This window comes from Falco cherrug, chromosome 4, assembly GCF_023634085.1.
Source record: "Falco cherrug isolate bFalChe1 chromosome 4, bFalChe1.pri, whole genome shotgun sequence".
In the NCBI taxonomy this organism is placed as follows: Eukaryota; Metazoa; Chordata; class Aves; order Falconiformes; family Falconidae; genus Falco; species Falco cherrug.
The window spans coordinates 55,945,906-55,970,975 of NC_073700.1; the positions used below are offsets into that span (position 1 = coordinate 55,945,906).

General features: G+C 48.3%; 2 protein-coding genes across 5 annotated transcripts in view; one reads left to right on the forward strand and one right to left on the reverse strand.

The window, feature by feature from the left end:
• Positions 1 to 11,203, forward strand: part of VILL (villin like) — a 37,624-nt gene extending 26,421 nt beyond the window's left edge. For all 3 annotated transcript variants that reach the window (XM_055708656.1, XM_027809860.2, XM_055708655.1), the window contains 10 exons: positions 78 to 178; positions 857 to 994; positions 1,511 to 1,669; positions 2,567 to 2,746; positions 3,487 to 3,632; positions 4,343 to 4,487; positions 5,148 to 5,336; positions 7,568 to 7,636; positions 8,529 to 8,765; positions 9,978 to 11,203. In XM_055708656.1, the coding sequence (XP_055564631.1) occupies positions 78 to 178; positions 857 to 994; positions 1,511 to 1,669; positions 2,567 to 2,746; positions 3,487 to 3,632; positions 4,343 to 4,487; positions 5,148 to 5,336; positions 7,568 to 7,636; positions 8,529 to 8,765; positions 9,978 to 10,091 (1,478 nt within the window). In that variant the 3' untranslated portion in view covers positions 10,092 to 11,203. The remainder of the gene's footprint in view (positions 1 to 77; positions 179 to 856; positions 995 to 1,510; positions 1,670 to 2,566; positions 2,747 to 3,486; positions 3,633 to 4,342; positions 4,488 to 5,147; positions 5,337 to 7,567; positions 7,637 to 8,528; positions 8,766 to 9,977) is intronic.
• A 1,993-nt stretch (positions 11,204 to 13,196) lies between these two features.
• The window catches only part of PLCD1 (phospholipase C delta 1), a 56,397-nt gene continuing 44,523 nt past the window's right edge, over positions 13,197 to 25,070 (reverse strand). For both annotated transcript variants that reach the window (XM_027809848.2, XM_005442303.4), the window contains exons 9-15: positions 23,501 to 23,668; positions 21,529 to 21,685; positions 21,097 to 21,213; positions 19,050 to 19,228; positions 18,391 to 18,523; positions 15,137 to 15,286; positions 13,197 to 14,762 (exon numbers count right to left, since the gene is read on the reverse strand). In XM_027809848.2, coding sequence (XP_027665649.1) covers positions 14,671 to 14,762; positions 15,137 to 15,286; positions 18,391 to 18,523; positions 19,050 to 19,228; positions 21,097 to 21,213; positions 21,529 to 21,685; positions 23,501 to 23,668 — 996 coding nt within the window. In that variant the 3' untranslated portion in view covers positions 13,197 to 14,670. The remainder of the gene's footprint in view (positions 14,763 to 15,136; positions 15,287 to 18,390; positions 18,524 to 19,049; positions 19,229 to 21,096; positions 21,214 to 21,528; positions 21,686 to 23,500; positions 23,669 to 25,070) is intronic.

The window sequence follows — 25,070 nt, forward strand, 5'->3', positions numbered from 1 at the left end:
CATGAGGGTGATGCAGAGGGTTTGTGTTTTATTGTACATTCACTGGGTTCTTGTTTTTATTTTGCTGGTGCATGCAGCCAAGGTGGAGCAGGTGAAGTTTGACACCACGCAACTCCACGCCAGACCAGAGTTAGCTGCTGAGCAGAGAATGGTAGATGATGCCTCTGGGGAGATAGAGGTAAGAGAGGTCCTTTTACTGACAGAGGATGCAATAATCAGTGTGTTTCCAAGCATCTCTGCCTTTTCACACACAGCAGCTGTACGGAGCTGGGAAGGTGTGCCCAGCTACCCTCCCCAAGGCAAGCATGGCTGTGGCCAGAGCAAAGTGCTTGCAGACTCTAATGCAGCAGTTACAGCAGTTCAGGGGCATTTCTCCTCCATCCCATGACCACTGGAGCAAAGCAGTCACCAAGATGACTCCTCTCCTGCCATGTGCTTGGGTTATGAAACCAATACAGTCAATCTCCTTCTCATGCTATCTCCCAGTTAGGTCCACACCAACCAAACTTGTGCAGAGCAGAGGCCCCTCTCCAATTCTTGTGGCCTCCCATGGAAGATGGAGCTGGTTGAGAGATGGTCTGTGGGGATGAGAGGGACCTGGAGGCTGCTCCTCCTTGAGGGCCACTGGCTGCTGAAAGTCCATTAACGGCACATGTATGGCGACAGTCACTGGAGAGGCCCAACTTGGCCAGCAAGCACTTAATCAAGCCAGGGGAACATAGGTGACACCCAGGAGAGAGAGGAAGTGTTGTCTTTTCACCTGAAGACCCAAACTTCAGTGGTCTACTAGCAAAGGGGCTGTGCTTTGTCTTCACGTTGACTCTGCTGCTGCTCACCAAGATGTTTGTTTCACTAGGTGTGGAGGATTGAGGACTTGCAAATGCAGCCGGTGAATCCCAAGACGTACGGGCAGTTCTACGGGGGTGATTGCTACCTGGTCCTGTACACCTACCAGAGATCAGGCAGGCCCCACTATGTCCTCTACATGTGGCAGGTATGTCAAACCGAAGCAGAAGGGACTGAGCTGTGTCTGCTGGAAGCCTAAAATTGACAGAAGCAATTGCACACAGGAATCCCAACCCAAGCATCCAGAAGAACTCAGCCACCCTTCGCTCAGCAGTTGTCCATTGCAAATATCCCAAGCTGTGCTTTGTAGGCAGCGTGGACACTGAGCCCAAGCTGGCATCAGACAGAATGAGTGATTATGGGGTCTTACAGTGCTGAGGTCAAACTTTGCAGTCTTTCAGATTGTCCCTTAAAGCCTCAGCTCCTGGAGTCATGTGGGTATATGAATTAAAGTGTATTTTCCTCCCCGGAATGCAGAGAGAAGCTTTGAAAAATGGGATGCTAAAGTCTCCAAAAACAGAATGCAAGTGAAATTTAAACATCTGGAAGTTTTAACTTTGGTCTCATGATATCATATGCAGGGCCTGGTGTTGGCAAGATGTTGTGCAGAGCTTCATACCCTTCGTCTCGCCACACTGCACGTGGCATCTCCCTCTCCCCCCAGGGTCGCCATGCCTCTGTGGATGAAATCACCGCCTGTGCCCTCAATGCCATCGAGCTGGACAAGAAGTACGGGGACGAGGCGGTGCAGGTGCGCGTGACCATGGGCAAGGAGCCCACCCACTTCCTGGCCATCTTCAAGGGCAAGCTGATCATTTACGAGGTAAGGTGGCTTTGTGCGCCTGGGCAATGGAAGGTGCAAGCACCGACGGTGGCTCGGCAGTTGCAATGGAAATAGTCCAGAAAAACAGGCTGATACTCGGGAAAGGAGCCTGCCAGGTCTTCATGGGCTGGCAGATGGAAGAGGTGGAACATTTCTGCTACTTCTCCCAAGTAGTCTGAATACTGTGTGTGTAAAAACAGTGCTGGACTGACCCAGACTCAGCTGTCCATCCCCAAGCTCCAGCATTAATGTGCGATGTTTTTTCCAACTCCATCCCCAAATACTTTGCAGTTGCAATAAGACAATCATCCCGTGAATTAGATATCATTATCCAGAGAGGGTCCTCCAAAATATCCTACAAACAGTTACATTATTTGAATTGTCCCTGCCTGAATTACATCATGTTAACTACTAACCCACTTCACCTGCTGCTTTGGCTGCCGACATCTGTGGTGGAGACATTGTAAATGGCTGGAGAAGAGGGGGATTGCCCCCAGATCTCAGTGTTGGTTCCACCAAACAGGATTCCATGGCAGATGTTCAGCTAACCCCAGCACAACTGGAAATCAGAGTCCAGCTGCCTTGCCCAATTTACAGGGCAAATGCCTTGCAGTCACTAAGATCTACTCACATTGAACTTGAGCATCTTGATGGAAGCTGGTCAAGAGTCAGAGTAATCAGGGAGAAATGTGGAAGTTATGCCATGTGGGTTTTATTCTCACCTGGAATCAGAAGTTATTTGGATTTCCTCACCTGCTCTGCACAAGACCATGGTCCGTCATTGCAGCAGCGTGGAAGGCTGTGAGCCTCAAAGCCTTCTTCCTCAAATCAGTTGTGCCCTGGATTTGCATGTCCTCCTCCCCTCCCGATAACATCCTTCCCTCTGTTTCCTTGCAGGGCGGCACAAGCCGGGCTCAGAAAAGCATGCCCGAGCCAGCAATCCGCCTCTTCCAGGTGAGGGGCACAGATGAGATGAACACAAAAGCCACAGAGGTGCCAGCCCGGGCCTCCTCGCTTAACTCCAATGACGTCTTTCTGCTGACGACCAGCCAAGTCTGCTACCTGTGGTGCGGGAAGGTGAGGATGCAGTGAGTCCAGGGGAGGAAGCCAAAGGGAGCCAAAATTGCTGATGTGGGGCTTGAGTCTCCACCTCCACGGAGCTGTGGATGTGCCTCCTTGGGTACATAGCCCGTTAATGTCAGTGGAGAAAGGTACATCCAGGAGAAGGCTCTGTCCGTGGAGGATCAGCAGTAAGGCAGCCCTCTGTCTACACAAGTAATCCATCTTGGGGTTCATCTCACCTCATTTTAGATGTTCACACAGCTTTCAGCTGAATAAAGCACCCCAGGTTCTCTAGCTGTAAGAAAATAGCCAGGATTTGAGCGTACTCATTTGCCCTGCTTCAGTCCTGTGTTTCAGGATGAGATGGTAGATGAAACCAAAGCACAAAGAGAAGTTGCAGATGCACCATCATTTCAAGTGTTCATGGCCAGGTTGGATGGGCTTTGAGCAACCTGGTCTGGCAAAAGATGTCCCTGACCATGGCAGGGGGGTTGGAACTAAATGTTCTTTAAAGGTCCCTTCCAGCCCAAACCATTCTATGATTATCTGAGTTTTACTCTAGATGCCATTGGCTGCACTGAATGTCCCCTCAAGGACTAGAAATGGATTCTGAGTAACCAGCTCAGATGAGACCCTCAAAAGCATTCAAGCAGTTCTGAAATTCTCCAGAGGGTAGGACCAAGCCAGCTTTTACCCACAGATAAGTTTTGCCAGTCTGTCCCTAACTCCACCTCAATCTTATGTCCTGAACACAGGGATGTAGCGGAGATGAGAGGGAGATGGCAAAAATGGTAGCTGACATCGTTTCCAAACGGGACAAGCACACCATTTTGGAAGGACAAGAGCCAGCCGAGTTCTGGGAAGCCTTGGGAGGCAAAGCACCTTACGCCAGTGAAAAGAGGTAATAGTGACCTGCCTGTTCCTCTGGGCTTGGCCAGGCAACTTTAAGCAAGAGATCAAGGCTTTGCAGGGAGTAAGCACTTTGATACCGTGTCCTTGCTAAAGGGAGCATGAGGTCACAATATCCCCAAAAGCTTGGTCAGAACCCACAGTGAGATGCCTCTTTCCTAGTTTTTGGGTCAGGCCTTCTGTGAAGTAGGAGCTGCAGAATCAAACCCTGCAGTCAAGGGTGTGCTACATCCTCCTTTCCCAGCAGTAAATCCATCCCATACCTTGTCATAAGGGCCACATGAGCCACATGCTCCATTTCCAGCCTTTATTAGCTTTATGGGCAGCCCCAGAAGGTTCATGAAACTAAATTTGCTTGTGAACAATCTGGATTTCTCCAACCCTCTGGGCAGGTTGATGGGTTTCTTTGCAACCAGGTGATCTGATGTGGCTTTCACCTGACACCAAGCTCACCTCCACAATGAGAGAAGGGGTCTGCTTTTGCCTTCTTTGGATGGAGAAGGAGATATCTTTAAAAACTGTTAAAATGGTCTGAGAATCCCAGAACCTGACATTGCTGACCTTCAGGCCCTTATATGAGTGTTGCCATGTTCCCACCTCTTCCATCAAGGTCATGACAAGTAGCGGCAGGGCCCTGCAGTAACCACAAGGGAAAGGTTTCCATCTCTTGTGCTTTTTCTTTCCCTGCCATGCATGAGGAAGGTTTCAAGAGCAGACCACACACTACCAACCTCGCCTCTTTGAGTGCTCCAACCAGACGGGTCGATTCATCATGACAGAGGTGGTGGGTTTCTGCCAGGAAGACTTGGATGAAGATGACGTCATGCTGCTAGACACATGGGAAGAGGTCAGCACAGACTCCCCCTTCCCTTCTCCCCAAACATATTTTCCAACAGTTTTTGAATCCCTCGTTGAATGTGAAACCAAGAGCAATATATCTTCTGCCCCATCTCCAAACCCTCCACGACGCTTGGTCAGACAAACAGGACTGTGCCCAGTCCTTCTCACCCAGGTGCAGAACACACGGGTGAGGTAGTGTTGCTATCCCTGTTTTGGGATGGAGGAAATGGATGCACCTGGTCCATGCCTTGCTCTAAGGGCAGAAGAACTGGACCTGCTCCAGTCTTTGCTGCCTCATACAACAGGGTGGCACACAGGAACTCTCCCCCTCCTTTCCCAGCACCGGTGGTGACTTGCTTTAGACTATCGGAAACTGTCTCCATGTGGTTCATTTTCTTAGTTGGAGTTTTGGCCCATGCAAAGACTGGGTTTAGCTACCTTGAAATGTACAAGAGCTGTTTCCTGAGTTATTTATGCTTTATGCCTGTCTCAGAAGTAAAATCTTTCTTGGCTGGGATTAAATCTGGGATCAAAATCCCAGGGGACCATTGGGAAACACCATTTCAAGTGGGAAACACTTCTCTCTGCTCCAGCTGGCAGAGACAAACAGCCACCTCTGCACAGGTCCTAACTCCTCACTGATCTTCAATACCTTCTGTCCTTGCAGATTTTCCTTTGGATTGGCAAAACCTCCAACACATATGAAAGGAATGAGGCAATTGCCTCAGCCAAGGAGTATCTCAAGACCCATCCAGCAGGGAGAGACTTGGCAACTCCAATAATTCTAGTGAAACAGGGCTATGAACCCCTCAACTTCACAGGATGGTTCAACGCTTGGGACCCCTACAAATGGAGCGTAAGTTACTGGAAAAGCCCTGAGACATGGACACGTGCTCAGCGGTGCTTAAAGGGTGTTATTGTCGGCGAGCACATCCTCTATGGTGCATGGAACGAAATCTCACTGTGATGGTCCTGAGCTTCATGGTTTCCTGGTGCTACCTGAGCAGCTTCTAACACCTTCACCAGCAAGAAGTACCTGTTTAGTGAAAATGAGGCTTTTGTAAATACATGTAAACGTGCTTGAATTCACAGTATTCAGATTTTTATTTTAAGAAAAGATCAGGTTCCAAATCAGGTTTGTGATTTCAGCCAAAAATGCATTGGGGCTGCTAGTAGTAAAATCAAGTTCAGAGTGAAAACAGAAGCACCCCACATCATAAAGAAAAACGAAAAAAATATTTATTTTTCAAAATGCAGCCACAGATAAAAAAATATGATGCAGTTTGAAGGGCAATCTTCGATGAAATGAAAGATACGAGCAGACAGGTATTGTGTCCAGGTTTGTATCTGCCCATCCGAGCCCAGGAGCTCCCGAGCAAGGTCCCTATAATATACAAGCCTCCTTTTCAAAAGCTGATTTACAAATTTACAAATACCAGCTCTTTGCTATATAGAAATGGAGACCTGCCCCATGAGATGCCTGGAAAAGAAGAAAGTCTTTTCTCTCTTCTCTCTCAAACACACAGGCTTCAAATCATTTCAGGAGTATAATGCGGAGCTGAGATTTGCTTGTGTTGCACGAGGCCCCACCGTGCGCTGTCAGGAGCTCCATGCAGACCATGCACCAGCTGCTACAGCCAGCCTGGGGACTCTGTGCTGCACCACAGGGTATATTTGGAATAAAGAACAATCCTGGAGGGGCTTTGGTGGTTAGGAGAGCCAGAGCATCAGTTTATAGTGAACAGGGAGGTGGAAGCAATGCTGCCAGGCTGTGCACCTACATTCGTGCCACCCGATGGCACTGGTGCGCACGGCTTAAGAGGAGGGGAAAAAAAAAAAAAAAACCCACAACCCACCACCACAGAAAAAACACAGAAGATGATGGGCAGTTGTGAAAAGCTCAGCTCCCAGGTGGTGTATTCCCGGAGCCTTCCCCAGTGGGCTGCCACAGATTGTCCCTTCTCTCTCCTGGGCTGTTTTTTTCTGTGAACGTTGGTGTTCAGCCAGTTCACAAGCCATCCCATCTTCTAGTTGCCCAAAGGGCTGTAAGTGAAGTCCCACGCTGAAGCCTGCGGGTGGGACAGCTGGGACAATAGCGTGAAGGTCTCCAGGGGACTTCACACTGCAGGAAAATTCATACAGAGTATTTTATTTCCTGTCACTGGGTTTGCATCGTCTTTCTTTACAGCTGGTGTGGTGGTACAGAGCCTGTCTTGACAGCAGGCTTTGGACAGATAAGACAGCAACTCCCAGAGCAATGACCCTTAAAACAATGTTGATGCTTAGAACAAAGGTCAAAACCTGATATTTTTTTTCTGAGGAACTGCTGAAAAACAAGGATACAGCTCATAAAATATGTGCCTGTAAAAATATCCCCTGTAGGCAGCTTCAGCAACTGCAGAGAAGCAATCCAAATTGTTGACATCCCAGAAACATCTGGTGTGTGTGTTCATTGCTCAGTTTTGGGTCTAAATCTGTTTGCTCTGCAGTCCATGTGTTTATGTTGTTTGTTCTTGTTGGGGAACTTTGTTGGATGATTCTGCTAAGAACTGACATCTCCTGGCTGCTTAGGAAAACACAGTTGTGAGCTTTGCCAATGTATCTAGCATATTCCTATTTTCAGGAAAGAAGAGGTAGCTGGTAATGCATGGCACCAAATTACAAGAAGTCAGGGACTGAGGCTATGAAAAATCTGTTGCTTTAGCTAAATGAGTCAGGGAAGGGAGAAAAAGGAATATTATTTTATCCTAACATTTTCATGCACTGCAAGATTTACTTCAAATGTAAAAGATTTAAATCCAGCAGTAAATAAGATTTCTCTTCATTTGCCTTCTGCTCTCTGAAGTCTTTAAACTTCCTATTTTCACAGACTGGCGAAAGTCCATTTGTTTTTGTTTTCTAGTGAAAGCTCAGATTCTGGCACAGTCTCCTGATTCCAGGAGCTGGCATTTGCAGGAGGCACCAACTGCCACCTCAATGGGCACCACTGGGCTTTAAAATTCATAAGATCTCCTGATCTCATTAGAGAACAAAAGCATGTGCTAATTAAAGGCAGCCCATGCTTCTTACAACTCTCTTTACCTTTAGGATGGCAAGTCCTATGAGGAGATGAAGAACAGCTTAGGAGATGTGTTGGCTATATCCGAGATCAAAGTGGTGAGTTGCTCCTCAACCATACAGGTGGGAAATACCTGAGTTTCAACTCCCCTGCATCCCCCCACCAGTTTGCATGAAGGAGAGGGCGTGACAAGGGGACCTCAGGCTGTCAGGGTCAGGCTGCTGCGCTCCTCTGTGCAAAGCAGAGGGAGACGGGATTAATAACCCCTAAATGCACCCAGATCTCCTGGGCCTTTTCCAGCCTTGTGCAGAGGCATCTGTGAGCAGGAGGTCGGCCAGCTGCTTCCCAAACTACACACGCAAACCAAAGCGTGCACAGCTTTGTGTGCTCAGCGTTGTGTGAGCACTGCGCAGTGGTGGGGCTCTAGAGACGCCTGACAAGGGGCTCCTGGCCAAGAAGGGCACAGCCCAGTGAGGGATCCTACAAACCACAGAGAAAACAAGGTCCCAACAGACCCGAATGTAACAGTCACATGGGATCGGTTCTGCCCTGGCCAGGGGCAGGAGGAAGGCTGGAAGGAAGTGTCAGGGGCTTTGAGCAAGGAGAAATGGCATATCAGGGAGGGGTATGCAGGTAATGCAGAAGTTTTAGACATGGTTGATATCTAATCTCACCTTCTGTCCTCCCACATGTACCTTCCCCTGCTGTTATCTTGAGAAGAATGAGACGACTGTAAGTATTTTCAGTTATTTCTAAGGGCTCTCATCAGCGCTGTGCTTTTAGCAGTCCTAACACCAAGATGCAGCACTGATGGAGGTGTGGGACTGGTGGTTTAGCTCAGAATTTCTCCTTGCATCTTTGGACCAACAAGACGGCCTGTGCCAGAAACAGCCAGAAACAGGGGCCCCAGCAGAGAGAAAGATTGTGGGTTAACCCCCAACTTGCTCTGCCAGAGCTTCTTGTCTTGACATGTTTTCCTCCATTTGACAGGACCTTAACAACATCAGCCTGAACCAGAGGACCCTCAGCATGACCAGCTTGGCTGGTTCAAGTACAGCAAGTGCTTCCCCAGATTATAAATCACACTACAACCACAGCGAGAGCAACAGCTACAGCAACAGCAGCCCTTCCCTGGTGCCCAACGGTGAAGGAATTTACTCCCGAGAGGTGCTGATGAACAAGACGGTGGATGAACTTCCAGAAGGCGTGGATCCCACTAAAAAAGAGGTGACAGCATTGCTGGTTTGATGCCTTTGTAGCTTAACCTGGAACATAGTCATTGCCTAAGTGCACTAGTACTTTATTAAGTCCTGCTTCAGGCTCAGGGAGATACAGCTGGACACGTAGGTCTCATCAAAAAGCAGGAGCTTCACATGAGAGGAAACTGTGGTAGTTTTACCCTAGTTGAAATATTTCTACTTTTTTATGGCAGAAAAATGAATTTTAAATAGTCATTTAAAAAAAAATATTCTGGTAGAGTTGTTTTATCCTGCCACCCAACGTCCCTCCTTGGAGGGACAGAGAATCAAAAGCACCATTCCCCTGCGACACAAGGTGACACAGCTGAGAATGAAGTTTGGTGCGGGTGGGGGGGTGTCAGAAAGCTTGCATTTCAGCAGATCCCATCCAGGGGCGGGGAGGAATGCCACATCTCATATTCTGATCAGCCCAAGGATTCTGGCAACACCTGTAGCTGAGCCCAAGCAAGCCGATGAGAGGGACAGAGGGGCTGAGTTCCTCTACTCTCTACAACCCACATCTGAGCAGTGTCTTGCCCCAAGAGCTCTCCTGGCAAAGGCCGATACGTGCAGCCAGGGAAGCTCATCCACAGCTGCGCCAGCAGCCCTGCCCCATGGCGATGCCCACGTGCTGATGGCTGTACTTCAGCTGGGCTGTGCAGAAGAGCTTTTTTCTACCCAAAACGATGCCGAAAACTCAACCTCCATCTCCCACAGGGTCTTTCTCAGTATCACTGACAAGCCCGCTATCTACAGAACTTTCTTTCTTTCCAGGAATAGGAGTGAACATTTCCAGTCGAATATTTTGGGGGGCTGGGGGTGTAACTGAGCGAGGGGAAGATGCTTTCATAGTGAATCACTACCCAAGAAACCACTCAAAGCTTCACCAATGCACCATGATTAATCCTGGCCTCAGTATGTTTAGCAGGGACCGAATTCCAGCCAGAGCGTGCTAACCCCTCAAACCGAGCATTGCTTTGGGCTGGTGGGCTTTTATTCCCCTGGTGCTTTGGGAAGTGGGATGCAGAATGGTTGCTGGGATATCCCCCCATGAGGACAGGCAGCTGGACAGGAGGACAGGAGCTGCTGGCCTGGAGTCAGGGCTCAGCACTGGCACAGTGAGGAAGGGATGCAGCTGATGGAGGTGTCCCAGCCTCTGTAAAAGCCAAAGCTGACCTCTCCTTGCTCTCTCCCGCTGCAGTACTACCTCTCTGATGCTGATTTCCATGATATCTTTGGGAAGTCCAAGGATGAGTTCTACCAGATGCCCAAATGGAAGCAGCAGAACGAGAAGAAGCAGTATGGACTCTTCTGAGACCGCAGGGGCCATCAGGACTCTGGGACCAACCCTCGCTCTCCTAGGAGCTTCAGGGAAGAAGTACAGACACTTGCTCAATGAACCCACTTCGACATCTCAGTCAGGCCCAGATCCGACGCAGTTATTCCAGCAGCCACTGCTCAGGGGATGGCTCCTCTCTCCCTGCAAACCCTGAACCTAAGGAGGCAAAACCTTTTGCAGGAATGATTTTGCAGGATGGTTTTGCCTCTTTTTGCCACTTTATTGCTGATAGCCATGAAGACATGCACGTGTCACACAACTGCATTGTAGCCTCTTCTTTCCTCTCCCTTTTGCAAATTGCCACGTGCACAAGGTCGTTATCTTTCTTCATTTGTAGATGTCTAAAATTGGGTAAGACAAGGGCTACTTGCAACTGCTATGTAAATCCTGGGTAGGGAGAGGACAGGGGGAGCCTTGAGGTCAGGAAAAGGTGATGGGGTAGCCAGATGTGTGATGGGAATGCACATGGAGTGACATCAGGCAGTTCTGCCACTTCTCACCTTGTGGAAAAACTACTCGCCAAAGAACAGCAAGAATCAGTTGTAGCACATGCATAGCCCAGTGCAGGTAAAACAAATGAGAACCTGGCCTAGAAAAAAAACCACTTATTAAGAATATATTTATTAGCTGATCTGTTTCAAGGGAATGATGAGCCTGAGGGCTAGACACAGCTGTTGATTTTGACTGCCAGAGAAGACTCTATTTTTTTATTATTCAGACAGCATCTCTAATCTCACCTGGCTTCCCTGAGCATGACCAGGTGAATGTAAGAGTCCACCTGCCCACAGACCAGAGGGTTGGGGAAGCCAGGAGAGATTTGGGTATGACCTGAGGCAGAGGGTGTCCCAAATGAAGGTTTTACCAGGGCTCCATCCCTGTGATGTCCGTGGGGCTGAGAGCGCTCGTTCCACGGTGCGAGCTCAGTCTGACTGGGGAGGGAGGGCAGGGGGAAATGTGAGCAATCAGTGTTTAAGGGGTACAACTGTAAACTAAAGGCAGAATCACATAAGTTTAAGAAGATGTGGTTTTGCAGCTTTACTCCATTTCCCACCTGATCAGTGATTTCAAATAAACAGCCAGCATCAGCACTGTAAGTGTCCTTGATCAGCATGTGGGGTAGGATGGCAGTAGATGAAAGCTCTGCAGGGCCACCAGTCCTTCAAACACCTGGTCTTTAATGGAACTGGGGATTTCTTTTTAAAAAGAAAAGAACAAACAGAGGAGATGGGGCCCCTTCTGTTCCCAAACATGACATAGCCAGAACCATTTCTCTCCCCATACTCACACACCCTGCTCCTGAAGCCCCCCGTTGCCCATGAACAGGACTACTTGGCTGTGCAGCGGTTGGCCTGGCTGCCCACCACTGCTGCAGGGATGTGGGCTTGGAGCTGAAGAGCTGCAGCTTCCTTGGTTGAGGAGCTAAGGGCTTTCACTCAACACCCAGGACCATGCAGTAGAGGTGAAGTGTCACCATCTAGACGGGCTGGAGGCAGGGGCCTCCAGGTGACAGGGTCTTCTGGACAGATCTTTGCGTTTTAGAATTAGTACTTGCTTCAAATAAACCACAATGCCATCGTTACCTCCGTGCTTCTGCCACCACTGCAATCCCATTTCTGCTTGAGGGTCCAGCCCAAAGCCCACTGCAACCTCCCCGTGCAGAATAAGGTAAGAGTCAAGCAAAGGCACAAATCAGCTGAATTACCCACGTGATTGCTCCTGTTGTGTTCACGCTGAATACAATCAGGGCACATTATCCCTGTTTCAGCCTCTATTGCCACTGCTGGAAGCAGCAATATTGGCAGGAGCATGCTGCAGCAGGGCAATGCAAGCTCCGAAATTAAGGAATTGCTTGTGCACCTCAATAAAAGGCAGGAATGCCACCTACCAGCCCTGGCTGCGGGCCCAGCGAGCACCACGTGATCAAATGGAGACCAGCGGAAATATAGTCGGATTAGGGAGATTAGGCTGGTTTGCTACAAATTGCTTTAATTCCTGTTGCCGTGATGCTCAGCCACACACGAGTGCTCCTGCTAGGACTTGGAACCAGCATGGCATTTTACAGATAATAGATCCTTTGGATATCTGGGCCTCTTGGAAACGGCTGCTGCTCTTCTCTCCTCATGGGCAGAACTGTTCATACTCTCTGCCTCTGATTTCTAAAGAAAAGATTCTCACACACATCATCCCTTTCACGCTGTGGTGTCTGGTGGGCCATGTCCCACTTCTGCTGCTCCCCTCACCAGAGCTCTTCCCTGTAGTGGGGCTCCTGTGCATCCTAATCCAATGATGAGTTCCCTTGACAACAGCATGGACCGTGTCCCTTTCTCTGTGGACCTTGCAGCATTGTCCATCCCATCTCCACCTCAGCTACCTTCCCACCTGGCTCCAGTAGTTTTCCCCCAACTGTGCCCACCTGATGAGGGATGTTCTCTCTTCCCACTGATCTTGCCTACCTGTAAGTGCACAACAGGCAGAGGAAACCCTGGCCTCTCTATGCAGTCCATCTAAGCACACCCTGGCCCTGGATAGTGTGGTCCTGCCCTCACATCTCTCCCCATTCCCTGTCCCCTACTCCTTCAGTACTGGCCACCGCAGGCAGGTAAGGGCTGGTTTAGCTCGATAATTCAACCCAAATCCAATCCTGCAACACCAAAAATGCAAATAATTTTTCTAAGCCAACTCAGGGGGCTGATCTGACTCACCCCACAAGAGCTGGTACCGACACGAGGGGGCAAGAATCCCCTGATCACGCCCACTCTCAGGCTGCATGGTGCAAGCTCCCTCCATGGTACAGGGCAGACCTGGGTATCCTTTGTTCATGCTTTTTACCCCATGTCTCCTTAAAACAAAATGCTCAGAGCATCCAGGGAGCAGGGACCGAACGTAGGCTGTCTCTGAGTTGGAGTCAAGGATGCCCCGGCCTTCACCTTCAAATGCATCTCCTGGTACAACACGCCCCATCCCAGAGGTGAGCTGAGAGCCAGCCCATGTCACTGCAGGACACCCTGTTCCACCTCGGTGGCCACTGCCACTCTTGAACTCTTTCAACCGCTGGTTGTTAATTCAATATGAGCCTTGGAGTTGTGGATATAATTCACATTTAATCTGGTAACAGCTTATAACATCACACAATATTGTAGTGAAGAGGAAAAATCAATGTGCCCAGCAACGCTTACTGCAGCACAACGAACTCCAGGTAGGACTAAATGACACCCAGTTATGCAGTGGCCCCAAGGCTCACTAAATCCAGGCTATTTTGGACTCAAAAATAGGTGGGGGAGCGAGTTGACTGGAATATGTTTAAAGGGACATTGGCCTCTTTGGTAACAGCTCATCCTCCCCACCATCAGGCATGAAAAACCCCAGAAAGACTGACAGCCTTAAGAAATTAAGCAGGTCTGTCTCCAACTTCATCTTTGTTGCGTTCAAGTAAGAAAGGCAAATAGCGACAAGTAATTGGACGTCTCCAGATTTTTTTTTTACCTTTAATAGTCTAACATGTTGTTAGTAATATAGTTGGCACTTCAAAATATATATTATTTTATTTCAACAATATTCCCTTAACTCTTTAGTTGTACATGAAGAAAAATCACTTGTTGCCATAAATACTGTGTTGCTGAACACTCCTGCCTGCTTGTGCCAGGTTACCTCAACAGCGCAGCTGGGACCAGGCTAACATTTACGACAGTTCCTACTGCCACTTCCTCTGTGTTAAAAAATGACGTTTTTTCTACAAAAACACCAAAAAAAAAAGTTCTACTGCATTAAAAATAAGTCCCACTGTCAGCTGAGCGTATTTCCACTGTCACTGGCAAAAGGCATTCTCTGAGGTCCCGTTGAGTGGGTTTTGCTTTGGGTTAGAGGGAAATTTGCCGTTCGGCAGCCTCTTTCTCCTTCCACAGGACGAGAGCCAGGCTTTGAACGCAAAGCAACCTGGCTGAGAGCCAGGCACACAGGCGGAGAAGTTTTCATGTATTTTTTATTATAATACAAAAGGAAAGTTGAGTTATATAACATGGGCCTTTGTAGTGCAGCTTTCTTTTTTAATCTGCTACAGAAAAGAGGAGAATTGCGTCCCCAATTTAAGACTTCATACAGTGAAAGATGGCTGACATCTGAAGTTACAAAAAGTCACCTGGCATCTGGCCACTAATTTCAGTGGTGGGGTGGATTCTTTTCTTGCGCAGATGTTGGGTGTTTTGTCCAGATGTCTGACCAAACCCAACCCAAGAGCTGTACTTTGCTAAAAAGGAGTCCCTATCCTCTCGCTAAAAGCAAAATTAAAAAATCACACTAAATAAAGTGAACTAAAAACACAGCTGGATTGGTCAAACTGGTACAAAAGGGTTAATCTCAACAGCAGCATTAGGATGTCTCCAGCATGCAGAAGGGAGAGGGTCGATGGCTATTTCACATCGGGGTCCTCTGGAACACCATGTGCTGCTCCAGAGAAGGCACTGGGGATTTGACAGGACCCTGACACTGGCAAACTTCACATGCTGAATTCCTTCTAGGTCTGTAACCAAGTTCACTGTGCCCTAAAAGAGCTGGGCTGCTAATCACAGTCCTGGATATTGATGTACACAAAGAGGGTGGAGGAGGAGTACGGGTCTCCATTCTTGGTTAGAAGATGGATGTGGCGGTACCCTGGAAGCAGAGACACAGATGGAAAGTGGCTTTTAGTCCAGCTGGAAAAGTATTCGCTAGCATTTGCCAAGACCCTGCAAAAACATCTCCTTGCCTCAGAGCGTTTCGCTCCCAGTAGCCCAGAGAACAGGTAGGTCTGAGAGGCATGGCTTTGAGCATTGGTGACATTGTGCCCAAGGCCACTGGTGACAAGAGGATCCCTTCCCCAGCGACAGTGTTAACAGCTGCCCAATAAACCATTTATCACTTTGCTCCTACCCTAGAGAGAGGACCTGTTCTGACTCGAGGTGTGATGGATCTGGACCAACTCATCTAGGACACTGGAGCCCCCCCAAGGGCTCAGGGGTTGTGATGAACAGGGAGCAGGGCCTTACCTTGCTTCAGGCTAGTGAAGGGAAGGGTGTACTGCCCGATGAAGTCATTCTTGGTTGACATGTCAAAGTCTTCCACCACAAACCGGACCAGGGCAAGTGCAGGGATCTCTATATCGAATGTAAACTCTTCGTCCCATTTTGGGTTAAAACCTGGGCAACATAGACAAGGATGGAGGTCAGAGCTGCTCACGGTCAAGGAAGGAAGGGAGAGATGCTCACAAGCGAGAACGGAGGTCAGAGGTGCTTGCAAATGGATGGAGACTTTGCCTGACTGACAACCTAATCTGACCCAGGCCAAAGGTCTTAGGAGGTGCCGAGACCATTGTTCCCAGCTCTGATACCGATTTTCTACCTGGTATTAATAAATCCTTCAGCTCAGGCTGCTCAGACCTCAGCACCATGGCCCCAGAAGGCAGTGAGGAGCAGGAGGGAAGTGAGCTCAGCTCCGCTCCACAGGATCTTGCTGGCTGATACATGGACGTCTTTGGTTGCTATTGGACCAGCTGCAAATTCCTACAGCCCTAAACCAGGGGAAAGCAGAGAGGACAGCTGTGCCTTTGTGTCATGACAGCCTTCTGGCACCTTAAGCCTCACTGAGTGCTCAAGGTACACCCATCTGTCAGCACTCTGTGCCTCAGTTTCCCTGTCTGTAAGAAAGGTTAATGAGGAGTGTCTGATTACAAAAAAAGCAACATCAAGTCTGTGGACAAAATGTTTTATGTCTCCCTGTATAAGGGCAGTGGCTGAGACAGCCAGATTAGCCCCACTTCTGTTACGGATAAGGATCTTGTGGTCTGGACTCAGAAAGCAAACAAAACTGAGACTGTCACATCAGAGGAGAGATGAAGAGCAATCTCCGTGCTCGCTCTCCAGGTCACGGCAGGTGCTCTCTGCAGTGTCAATAAACCACTCCCCAGAAACAAACAGGAGGAGAGCACATCCTGTTGGGAATCCTGCTGCCCTTGGCCCAGCCTGTGCAGAGCAGATGCCCAAGGACAGCAAAACATCAGCTGAAGCCTGTCGGTCATGGAGGGTTTGTGGATGATTCCGGAGGAGGCAGGGATCTTTCAGCTGACCCTGAAGGTGCTGAGATGGGCCTGTGGACAGTGCTGCAGCAGAATACCTGTGCTGGGTTGGTGCACTTTATTTGGACTTTCATAGGATTAAATCAACTGGACTGTTCAGATAACATACATCTGCTCCTGACCTCCTTCATCTTTGGGGAAAAAAAACAACCCAGTGTTGTTGAGTCCACGGGAGCAAATCATGAAAGCTGAGGGAAAGTCATCAGCCCTGGGACAGCAGGTTTCACATCTGTCGGGGATTTTCAACTCATTCCAGAGTCATAGCAAGACGATCAGAGCTGTTGAGCCAGCAGGTTCCCACAGCCTCTCTAGCTCCATGGCTGCACCACTGTGACCTGATCTGTGCCCACAGCCTTCAGTCCCACCAACACAGCTCATAGAATCATTTAGGCTGGAAAAGACACTTAAGATCATTAAGTCCAACCATAAAATATCAAACCAGGTGAGCTGCTGAAGCATGGTCACATACCTGAAACCTCAGCCCATGAAACGCAACCCTCTCCCTGCAGCTGCTCCTTTCCAACATTGATGTTTTCACTGTTTGATTCACTTTCCATTGGACAACACTCTTCACACCAGCACGCCTCCAGTACCACTCCAGTACCGCTCCAGCCAGCCAAGGGCTGGCTGTGGGGCTGGGTGTGCTAAGCAGCCCTGAGGAACAGGCCTGGCAGGTCTGCAATGTTGCTTACACAGCTTTGACTCAAGACATTACAAAAATTATTGTAGGTGACGGAAACGGCTGTGAGCTTTAGGAGCTAGGCCAGATTTACTCAAACAGGAAAGAGGAAAAGGGAAACACTGTTGGCAGGGAGGAAAATATGCGTTGGCTTTCTAGTGCTTGGCTCTTACTCTACACAGAAAATGGGGGTGGGGTGGGGGTAGGGGGTGGGGATGTCTGTGTGTACACACATGCCTGTGTGTTTGTCAGCGGGAGGGTGAGGACGGATTTCTCAGACTCCTACTGTCTCGTTACTCCCATAGGAGGAAGGGCTGAATATGCCCTCTGCAAATTCAGAAGGCCACACTATTCAGACCCTCACTGCACAGAGGGAAATCACAGCCACGTTTGACCGATGAGAAATGGTCCACAGGGATGTGAAACGTCTGTCTGATCTCTGAGGTCAGTGCTGGGTAAGGCTTGAGCCCGGCTCCTTGGAGGAGGGGGCTTATGGCTTTCACCCTTCACCTGTAACATTGCTGTGATGTGCATTAATCTACCACCAGTGCCACTGTGGCCAAGAGGATGAGCAGATGCAGCGTCCCTGCCTTGCGAGGAGGCGAGGAGGCACAGGAAATGTTCTCCTGCACAGATTATGTTACATATGAGAAGAGGCTGAGAGAAGCTGAATTATTCAACCTGGAGAAGGTTAAGGGGATTATTACTGCTATCCTCCATGACCTCCTTATAGAGAAGACAGAGCCAAGCTCTTCTTACAGGTGCACAGCAAAAGCTTGATGCATAAAGACCACAAACTGCAACAGGGGAACTTGTGGTTTAGAATAGAGATACCTTATTTTGTCATAAGGTCAGTCAAAGACTGGATCACTTGAGAGAGTCTGGGGAATCTCCATCTTCAAAATTCATCTGGGCAATACCCTGAGCAACTTGAGTTGAGTATGGCCCTGCTTTAGGCAGGGGCTGAACAGACACCTCCCGAAGTCCCTTGCAACCTCTTTTTTTTTTTTTTTTTTTTTAAGTTTTTGACAACTTTCAGGATAAAATCAGCCTCACAAGAAGCCTTTTTTAGGGAGATCTTGGTGGGGACCAGTCCATCCCAGGTCACATACAACTGCATGGAGGCAAAGAGCACTTCCAAAGCTCTAGCTCTGCCAATTTGGCAGCCAACCTCAAAACTGACGTTATTTTGCAGGGAATGTCTGTCTCCAAACATCTTAGAGAGAGAAGAGAGGAAAGAACCCCTGAAAGCAATTCTCCATAGGGATATCAATGTGTGGGGCTAGTTGATGCCACCAGCAGTCTATAACCAGAGTCCCTGCACTGAAGCAGGCCAACAGGACCTCACGTATCTGCTTAGTGTGGGTAGGCTTGGGTGCACCTGGGCAGGTCAGGCCACAGGGCAGCAGCCTTGGCAATAAACACTCTACTACATGGAATGAAAGGGTTACTGCCCCATGGAAGCAGCAGTGTGGATGAAAACCCCTTACCATTGTTTTCAATGACTTTGGTCTGCTTCTTGTTGTTATCCTGTTGGACGCCATGGATCTCTACTGTTACCTTAGGATCAACAATGGAATTTTTGCTTTTGTTCACCTTGGGCAGCTGCTGACCAGAGATGATCTGTGAAGGAAACAGAGGAAGAGGTCAGGACATCATTAGGAAAGAGGGCTCCCTGGCACATTTCCCTCTCCTTCTCCAGGAGTGCAGGACTTGCTGTGACAAGCTGATGCTGGTCTTTCAGAGCCAGTGTTGTGACATCCTTCAGAAGAAGTTGTCATGAGTCAAAGCACGTAACGAACATTGCTCCAGCCCAGCCAGCTGGCTAGGGGACAGGCAACTTTTCTAACTGTCCCCACAGTGATCAGATGATACCTGGAAACAACAGTGCTGACTGTTGACTGCATGTCTGCCTGTATGTTTCTGTAACGACAGTGAATGTTGTCATTAACCTCTCCTGTTGCCAAGCATTAAACATGTGAGTAAGTCCCTGGAGGATGAGAGCCCATGCAGCACTGAAGCAGAGACCCCAGCGGTGGGAAATGAGTAGGGGTAAGATAACATTGCCTAGGTGGGACCAGAAGGTACAACCTACACACCCCCCCTGAAGGTGGATGCTACTGAGACATTTTCTGACTTCTGTTCTTACTTTAAGCAGAAGCTTCTTCTTTGTCCCCCATGTTCCTTCTGTGATGGATTTTGGATTGAATTTGGTTTGTTCATCCCGAAGGAATTCCGGCTTTAAGACATACCCAGAAAACCCATTGTCCTGGAACCGACCCTGGTAGACATCCATTTCTGTGCCTGCTGTCTGGAAATTTAGGGCAACTGCAACATAAATAAATAAATTCAGTCACTTTTAGATAAATCAATGGGAATCTTTTTATACTGATTCTGTTCACATGAAATTGCACTTTGTGGACATAAACATTGGCTTCCCATGCTTCAAAGAGCAGTGATAAAACTCTCACAGCCTGATACCCCTAAGGATTTCTTGCATTCAGAGATGTTAGAGACAGGAAGAGCCATTACAGCCACCCCATTTGTCACCCTGCCTTCTACAGGATCAAACAGTGTCCTGCATTGAATTTATGTCACCTGGTTGAAAATTGCATCTTTTAGATAAACCTATTCATTTCTACACTGAAGGAGTTCTGAAGGAGTTATCTCCTGCAGTGAAGACAGCAAATCCTTCTCAGATTGTTTCTCTGGCTACTTAGCCTCATTATAAAACCTCCTTTCCAGCCCAGATATGCCTGTTCTCATTTGCCATCCTGAGGGGCACTGACGCCTCTGCTGGTTAGACTAGAGAGTTCCTCGCTGTCTGAACTCCTCATGTGGGAGCACAGAAGCTGTGATCAAATCACCTCTTCATTGTCTTCTGCCCAAAATAGATCAAGCCTCACTGGTGTCCTAACACCAGGCAGATTTCTTGTATTATTGCCGATGTGCCACTATCTTTTTAAAAGCATTAATGTCAAATCTGGAAGCAGTCTCAGTGAACAGTCTCACTAATACACATAGGGAGCACACACGGACCGCAGCATCTCCTTAGCACTCCATTGATTTCTCAAGGGTGATGCTAACCCCTTTAGCAACTTCTAAGACAGCTCTAGGACAGACAGTAATTTATGTTGATCCTGGGTCCTACATACCCTGTAATACTTGAAGGCCAAAAACATTTTAAATCACTCCCCTGCTTTTCCACCTGCAAGCAAGATTTTAATAACTCCAGTATACTGCTTCTACTGGGAGCTGTAGGTACTTGGGCTTCTGAAAAATCTTACTTTGGGTGCCCAAATACTGAATTCAGGTCAGATAAGGCATGCAGGTCTAGCTTTAGTGTACCCTGGGGGACCTGATGTTGCCTTGCAGGGACTCTCCTGAGTGCTGGGAATACAAGCCCATGGGGGCTAGTTGTGGCCCCATGGGACTGCAGAACCCAGCAAGTTCATATGCTGCCAGGCACATCCAGCCCATGCATATCTACACAGCTGGGGACAGGGAGTCCTGCATCTGCAGCTTCTCTTGTCTGGCTGGGCCACATTGGCACAACTGGGACATTTCCAACATCCAGCATCACCAAGAGAGCCAAGCATGTCATCGCCACCCTGCCCACTTACCACTGCACCAGGTTTCCTGGATGACAGCTACAACATAATCCACTTAACAGGCTCTGGGACCCTTGTTTTCATGAAATCTCTGAGACAACAACATACCACCAGGGAGGGGCCTCAGTGCTCTGGGGCTAGGTATTATGTGGTGCTGCTCTGACTACAGGGAACAGCTCAGGCCACAGCTTGGCCTTTGTATGGTTATGGCCTTGCCCTAGGGCCCAAGAGAGTTGAGTTTAATTTATCTCTGCCAGATAATTCAGGACACTTTTCAGTATGGGACTGTAACTCCTGGCTCCCTCCTCCTTTGTTAAATGGCAGTAACTCTGCTTCTCGTGAAACTGCAGGGATGCACACATTAATGTGCAGGAAAGACTCTCCTAACAGTTTTGAGGTGGGCCAGAAAGTGGTCTAGGAAAAGTCACTGAGCATTGGCTGAAGAGCTGATCCCTCCCAGTGACCAATGAAACTGTCTGCAAATGGCTTGAGATCACACATCCACCTCAGCTGAAGCCCCTTCCTAGCCAGGTCATGGGTGACCCAGCCAGGCTGACCCTCTCTTGATGTCCCAGTTGTACCCACCGATCTGGCAGCCGACATTCCAGAGATCGATAGGGTTGTAGTTGGAAGAATCTGTCCTCCAGCCTGCAGGGTAGATTCGGCTCAGATGCCTGATGTTGTGATGAATAAAACTGGTTGCTACAGAAAAAAAAGAAGAAAATGTCCCTTTCAGTGATGGGGGCTACTTTTATCTCTTGTTGATGCTGCTGTAGACACTCCCCCTCTGCCTAGTGAGTCTGGCTACATGTGAACTACCTGCATAAAATGCTCTTCTTGGTAATAGCCTCTATGATATTAAGTTATTCCCACTGTTTCTCAGTGACATTCATGAGCAAAGAGATCATAGCCCATGTCTTTCAGGATGCCTTTTTCTCATGCTCAACCACCACTAGCTGGCCCTTTATGGGGGACTGGGATAGGGGATGGCCTTTTGCTGGGGCAGAACACACATACCAGACTCCTGGGCTAGTTTCAGAGCTTTGCTTTCTGTGAACGATGACATCTCGTAGAAAGCCCGAGGATGGCTAGGGTCCTCAAAGCCATTGAAATGGACACTCTTGCAGTAGACAACTGTGTCTGACAGCTCCTTGGCCAGCTTCAAGGTGTCACTCTAAAAGCAGGAGAGATTTGTGGAGAGTTTCTGCAGTCATACTCAAAAGTAATAATCATGTTTTCCCTAGGACCCCTGGGGTTCCTCTTCTCTGCCATCTTCACATGAAAAGGATGCATGCTATCAACCTTCAGTGGCACCTCTGTGCAGAGAGGGGATGATAAAAGGGACAGGCTGCCCTTGCCATGTCCCTTGCCCCGTATGGAGAGTGCTAATCCCTCCTCCCAGAGCATCACTTCCCTCTCAGGCCCATCCTGGCCTGTCCAATGATATCACTGACTTCCCAAGTGTTACTACCAAGAATATTTCATTTCATTTCATCTGGCCCATCTCTCCTTCTGCATTTATCTGCACGTTATTATGTGAATAAGTATTTTAGCTTGGCTATCACAACTCATTAGTGATTAGGGCTACAAACACAGTAGGAACCAGCTCAGTCAACCTGTATTAGTGAGCTAAGAGAGGATTTCACACAACAGATGCTTTGCCATCCCAACCCCCCTGTTGCATGATGCTCTCCAGATGGATTCTCTCTTTGTTGGTAGGGTAGCATTTCTGTGGCTCTCTGCATGCATGATCACTTGTATTTCAGCATCCATGGCTGTCTTCAGTTGGTAAACTTTACAACAGAGCCCTAGCAATGAGTTTTCCATACTGTCCTGGTCCCAAGCACGCAAACCTGGGAAGGGAGGGATGCTTTGGCCTCCACAGGGCTAAGGCTTTTTTTCCCTTGAACTAGGAAGTTCTCACAATGCTTTGATGCATCTCACTCCATAGCCACATTCATTGGTGCAAGGCTGATTGAGAGCCACTAAGCTCCCATTAGAAGCAAGAAAAGGAGACACTTCAAAATTATACACATTATTGACTACAGTTCAGAGAAAGAAATGAGACCCTCACAGAGTGAGCAAATCAGCAAGGGGAAGTATAGAGCAGACCAGATCCAGAGGCAACATCAATCAGCTTTGCCATCAGTGGGACTTTATGTATTTATATGACGTGTGAACCTTGTCTGTAAGGGATTGGCATTCACAATGACCTGCAGTCTGGAAAAATGAATGTCCTCACATGAGGGAGCATAACACTGGTATAAAGGCCAGCCTTTTCCTCCCAGAAACAGTCATCCCAATAGCTTTTGTATTGAGCCACCCCTTCCCCATAGATCTGTAGCTCTTCCCTCTCTCCCTTCCTCCCTCCTCTGGGTCGGCAACACAGGGCCCAGTGAGGGTGCAGGTATGTCCCAAAATATGACTAGAAAAGCACCAGTCTCTGGTAATAAACAAAGTCATGACGGTCCCATGACAAATAGATTTCTGGTAATCAGAGACAGATTGAACATGTGCCCTTTCACTGTTTCCCTAAATGCTATATGGTCTGTCCCAGATGTGGGTCCTCCAGCCTCATCTCAAGGGAAGAGGCCACCCTTCACGCTTGGCTGGCTCTGCAAGATCTCTTGTGGTGCTTGAGACAGAGATCATGAAGCGGAACAAGGACCAGGATCTTTAGCTCCAGCAATTTCAACAACTCACCCTTATATATCCCCAGATAAGTAGCTGAAACCACAGTGAAAACTTAGTTGGGAACGTATTAAAAGCATATTAAAATCGGGTTTTGGTTTGTTTTGTTTTTTTAGGCATGGTACAAAACCCACCTAGAAAAGGGCTTCCCAGCATAAATTGTGGGATAGACTAACAAAACAGGATCTCCTGATGTAGGACTTCAGAGCCTTCTGCAATAGGCAAAGATCTTTTTTTATAGCTTTTCTGTCTTTTCAGGTCTGCCCCTTTTTGGGACTCAGTTACTTCTTTTACTTACCTTCCCCTTCTGCTGTATCTCAGTCTTTACAGATTCATCTTCAATTTCAGCTGCTTCATCTTCATCAGAGACATCCTCAGCCTCCAAGTTGTTGTTCCCATTTGTTCCAGTGGGGTCCTCCTGCCTACTCAGCTTCTTGCCTTTCACAAGGATCTTCCCTTTCAATTGCTGCACAAGGAAAAGTGGACAAATTAGCTGGTGAGTAGAAAAGGTTCTGGCCCACCCTGAAGGAGCAAGGATATAACAGCCCCTCAGCTGTAACCAGGGCCAGGGCCTTTTAGAGTTGCATCAGTCACTGGATATTATCTATAGATATAGGTAAAAATAAGTCTGTTTTTCCACTGAGGCCCTTCCCTGCCTCTGGCCAGCCTCTGAGACTGCAAGCCACAAGTTTGAAAACCCCAGATAGCCCACTGATTCCCCTCTGATACAGAGCTGACCATCCCCTCAACTAGACAACTTAAACTATTGTGCTGTTAGAGGCATGAAAAATCTACTATTTTTTTCAAAACTGAATGTGGCTTAGCAAAAAAGGCCAAGTCTGCCCCTCTGTGGGGCCCTGTTACTTAATTTACCCCAGTCTCTGCAATGTATAGTTATAAACACATGCACAACTTATAAAATCGTATGAGATCCGTGCACAGACTGAAACAGCGCAGCCCTCTGCTTCACTGGACATTTCAGTGGGGAGAGAGGTCCATTAAGTTCTGGACCTGTGCTTCATGCATAGCAGACGTGGAGGGTTAGTATGTATGGGATCTGGCAAGTGAAATCTTAGGGTGCTGACAGCCTAAGGGAGCGTTCCCAGACCCTTCCTAAAGATACCTCCTCTTCTGAAAGGAGCTCCTCCTGTGACTGCTACCATGGTACAACACTAACCATAACCAGCAGCGTGTGCCAATGTAACGCAGCTGGCTGCTGAGCTAACCCCAGGAGCACATTTCTTGTGCTGAATCAACTCTCTCCAGCCTCTTTCAAAGTCCACATAAAACTCTTTGGTGAAGGAACCCTCCAACAGTACGTGCTTGCTCACAGACCACCTTACCACTGATGTATCTTGTGCAAGATCTGACTATGGGAAGAAAGCTGAAGCCTGGAGAGGGCTGACTTTGAACCCAACCAAGGCAGCAGCGATTTTGGCTGCAGGGAGCAGTACTGAGAAGGGTGACTGCCTGGGTCCAGTCTCTAAGTGAGCGGGTTATGCCTTAAAATCAGGAACACCCCTAGACCCTATAGCTTTCAGCGAAGTCAGTGAGAGATTTGCTGCCAGCTTGGATCTGTTTGGTACTCCTGGCTTTGGAAGGTTTTAGTTATTCCAGAAAAATGCAATCTCAGAATTAGTCAATGCAACCCCTCAGTCTGTGTAGTATGTTCCCCCTTTCTCAGAGACACCCTGTATTTGCCTTTTCCACTACAACAGCAAAGGCAACAAACCCCACCATTCTCAAATGACAGGACTGTGGAAAACCAAGGATCTTTTATAAAGCAGCACAGGCATTTTCAAAGAGCACCATTCCTGCTTTGTGGGTACAAGCTAATTGCATCACATCTTTACAGAGACCAGCCCAAC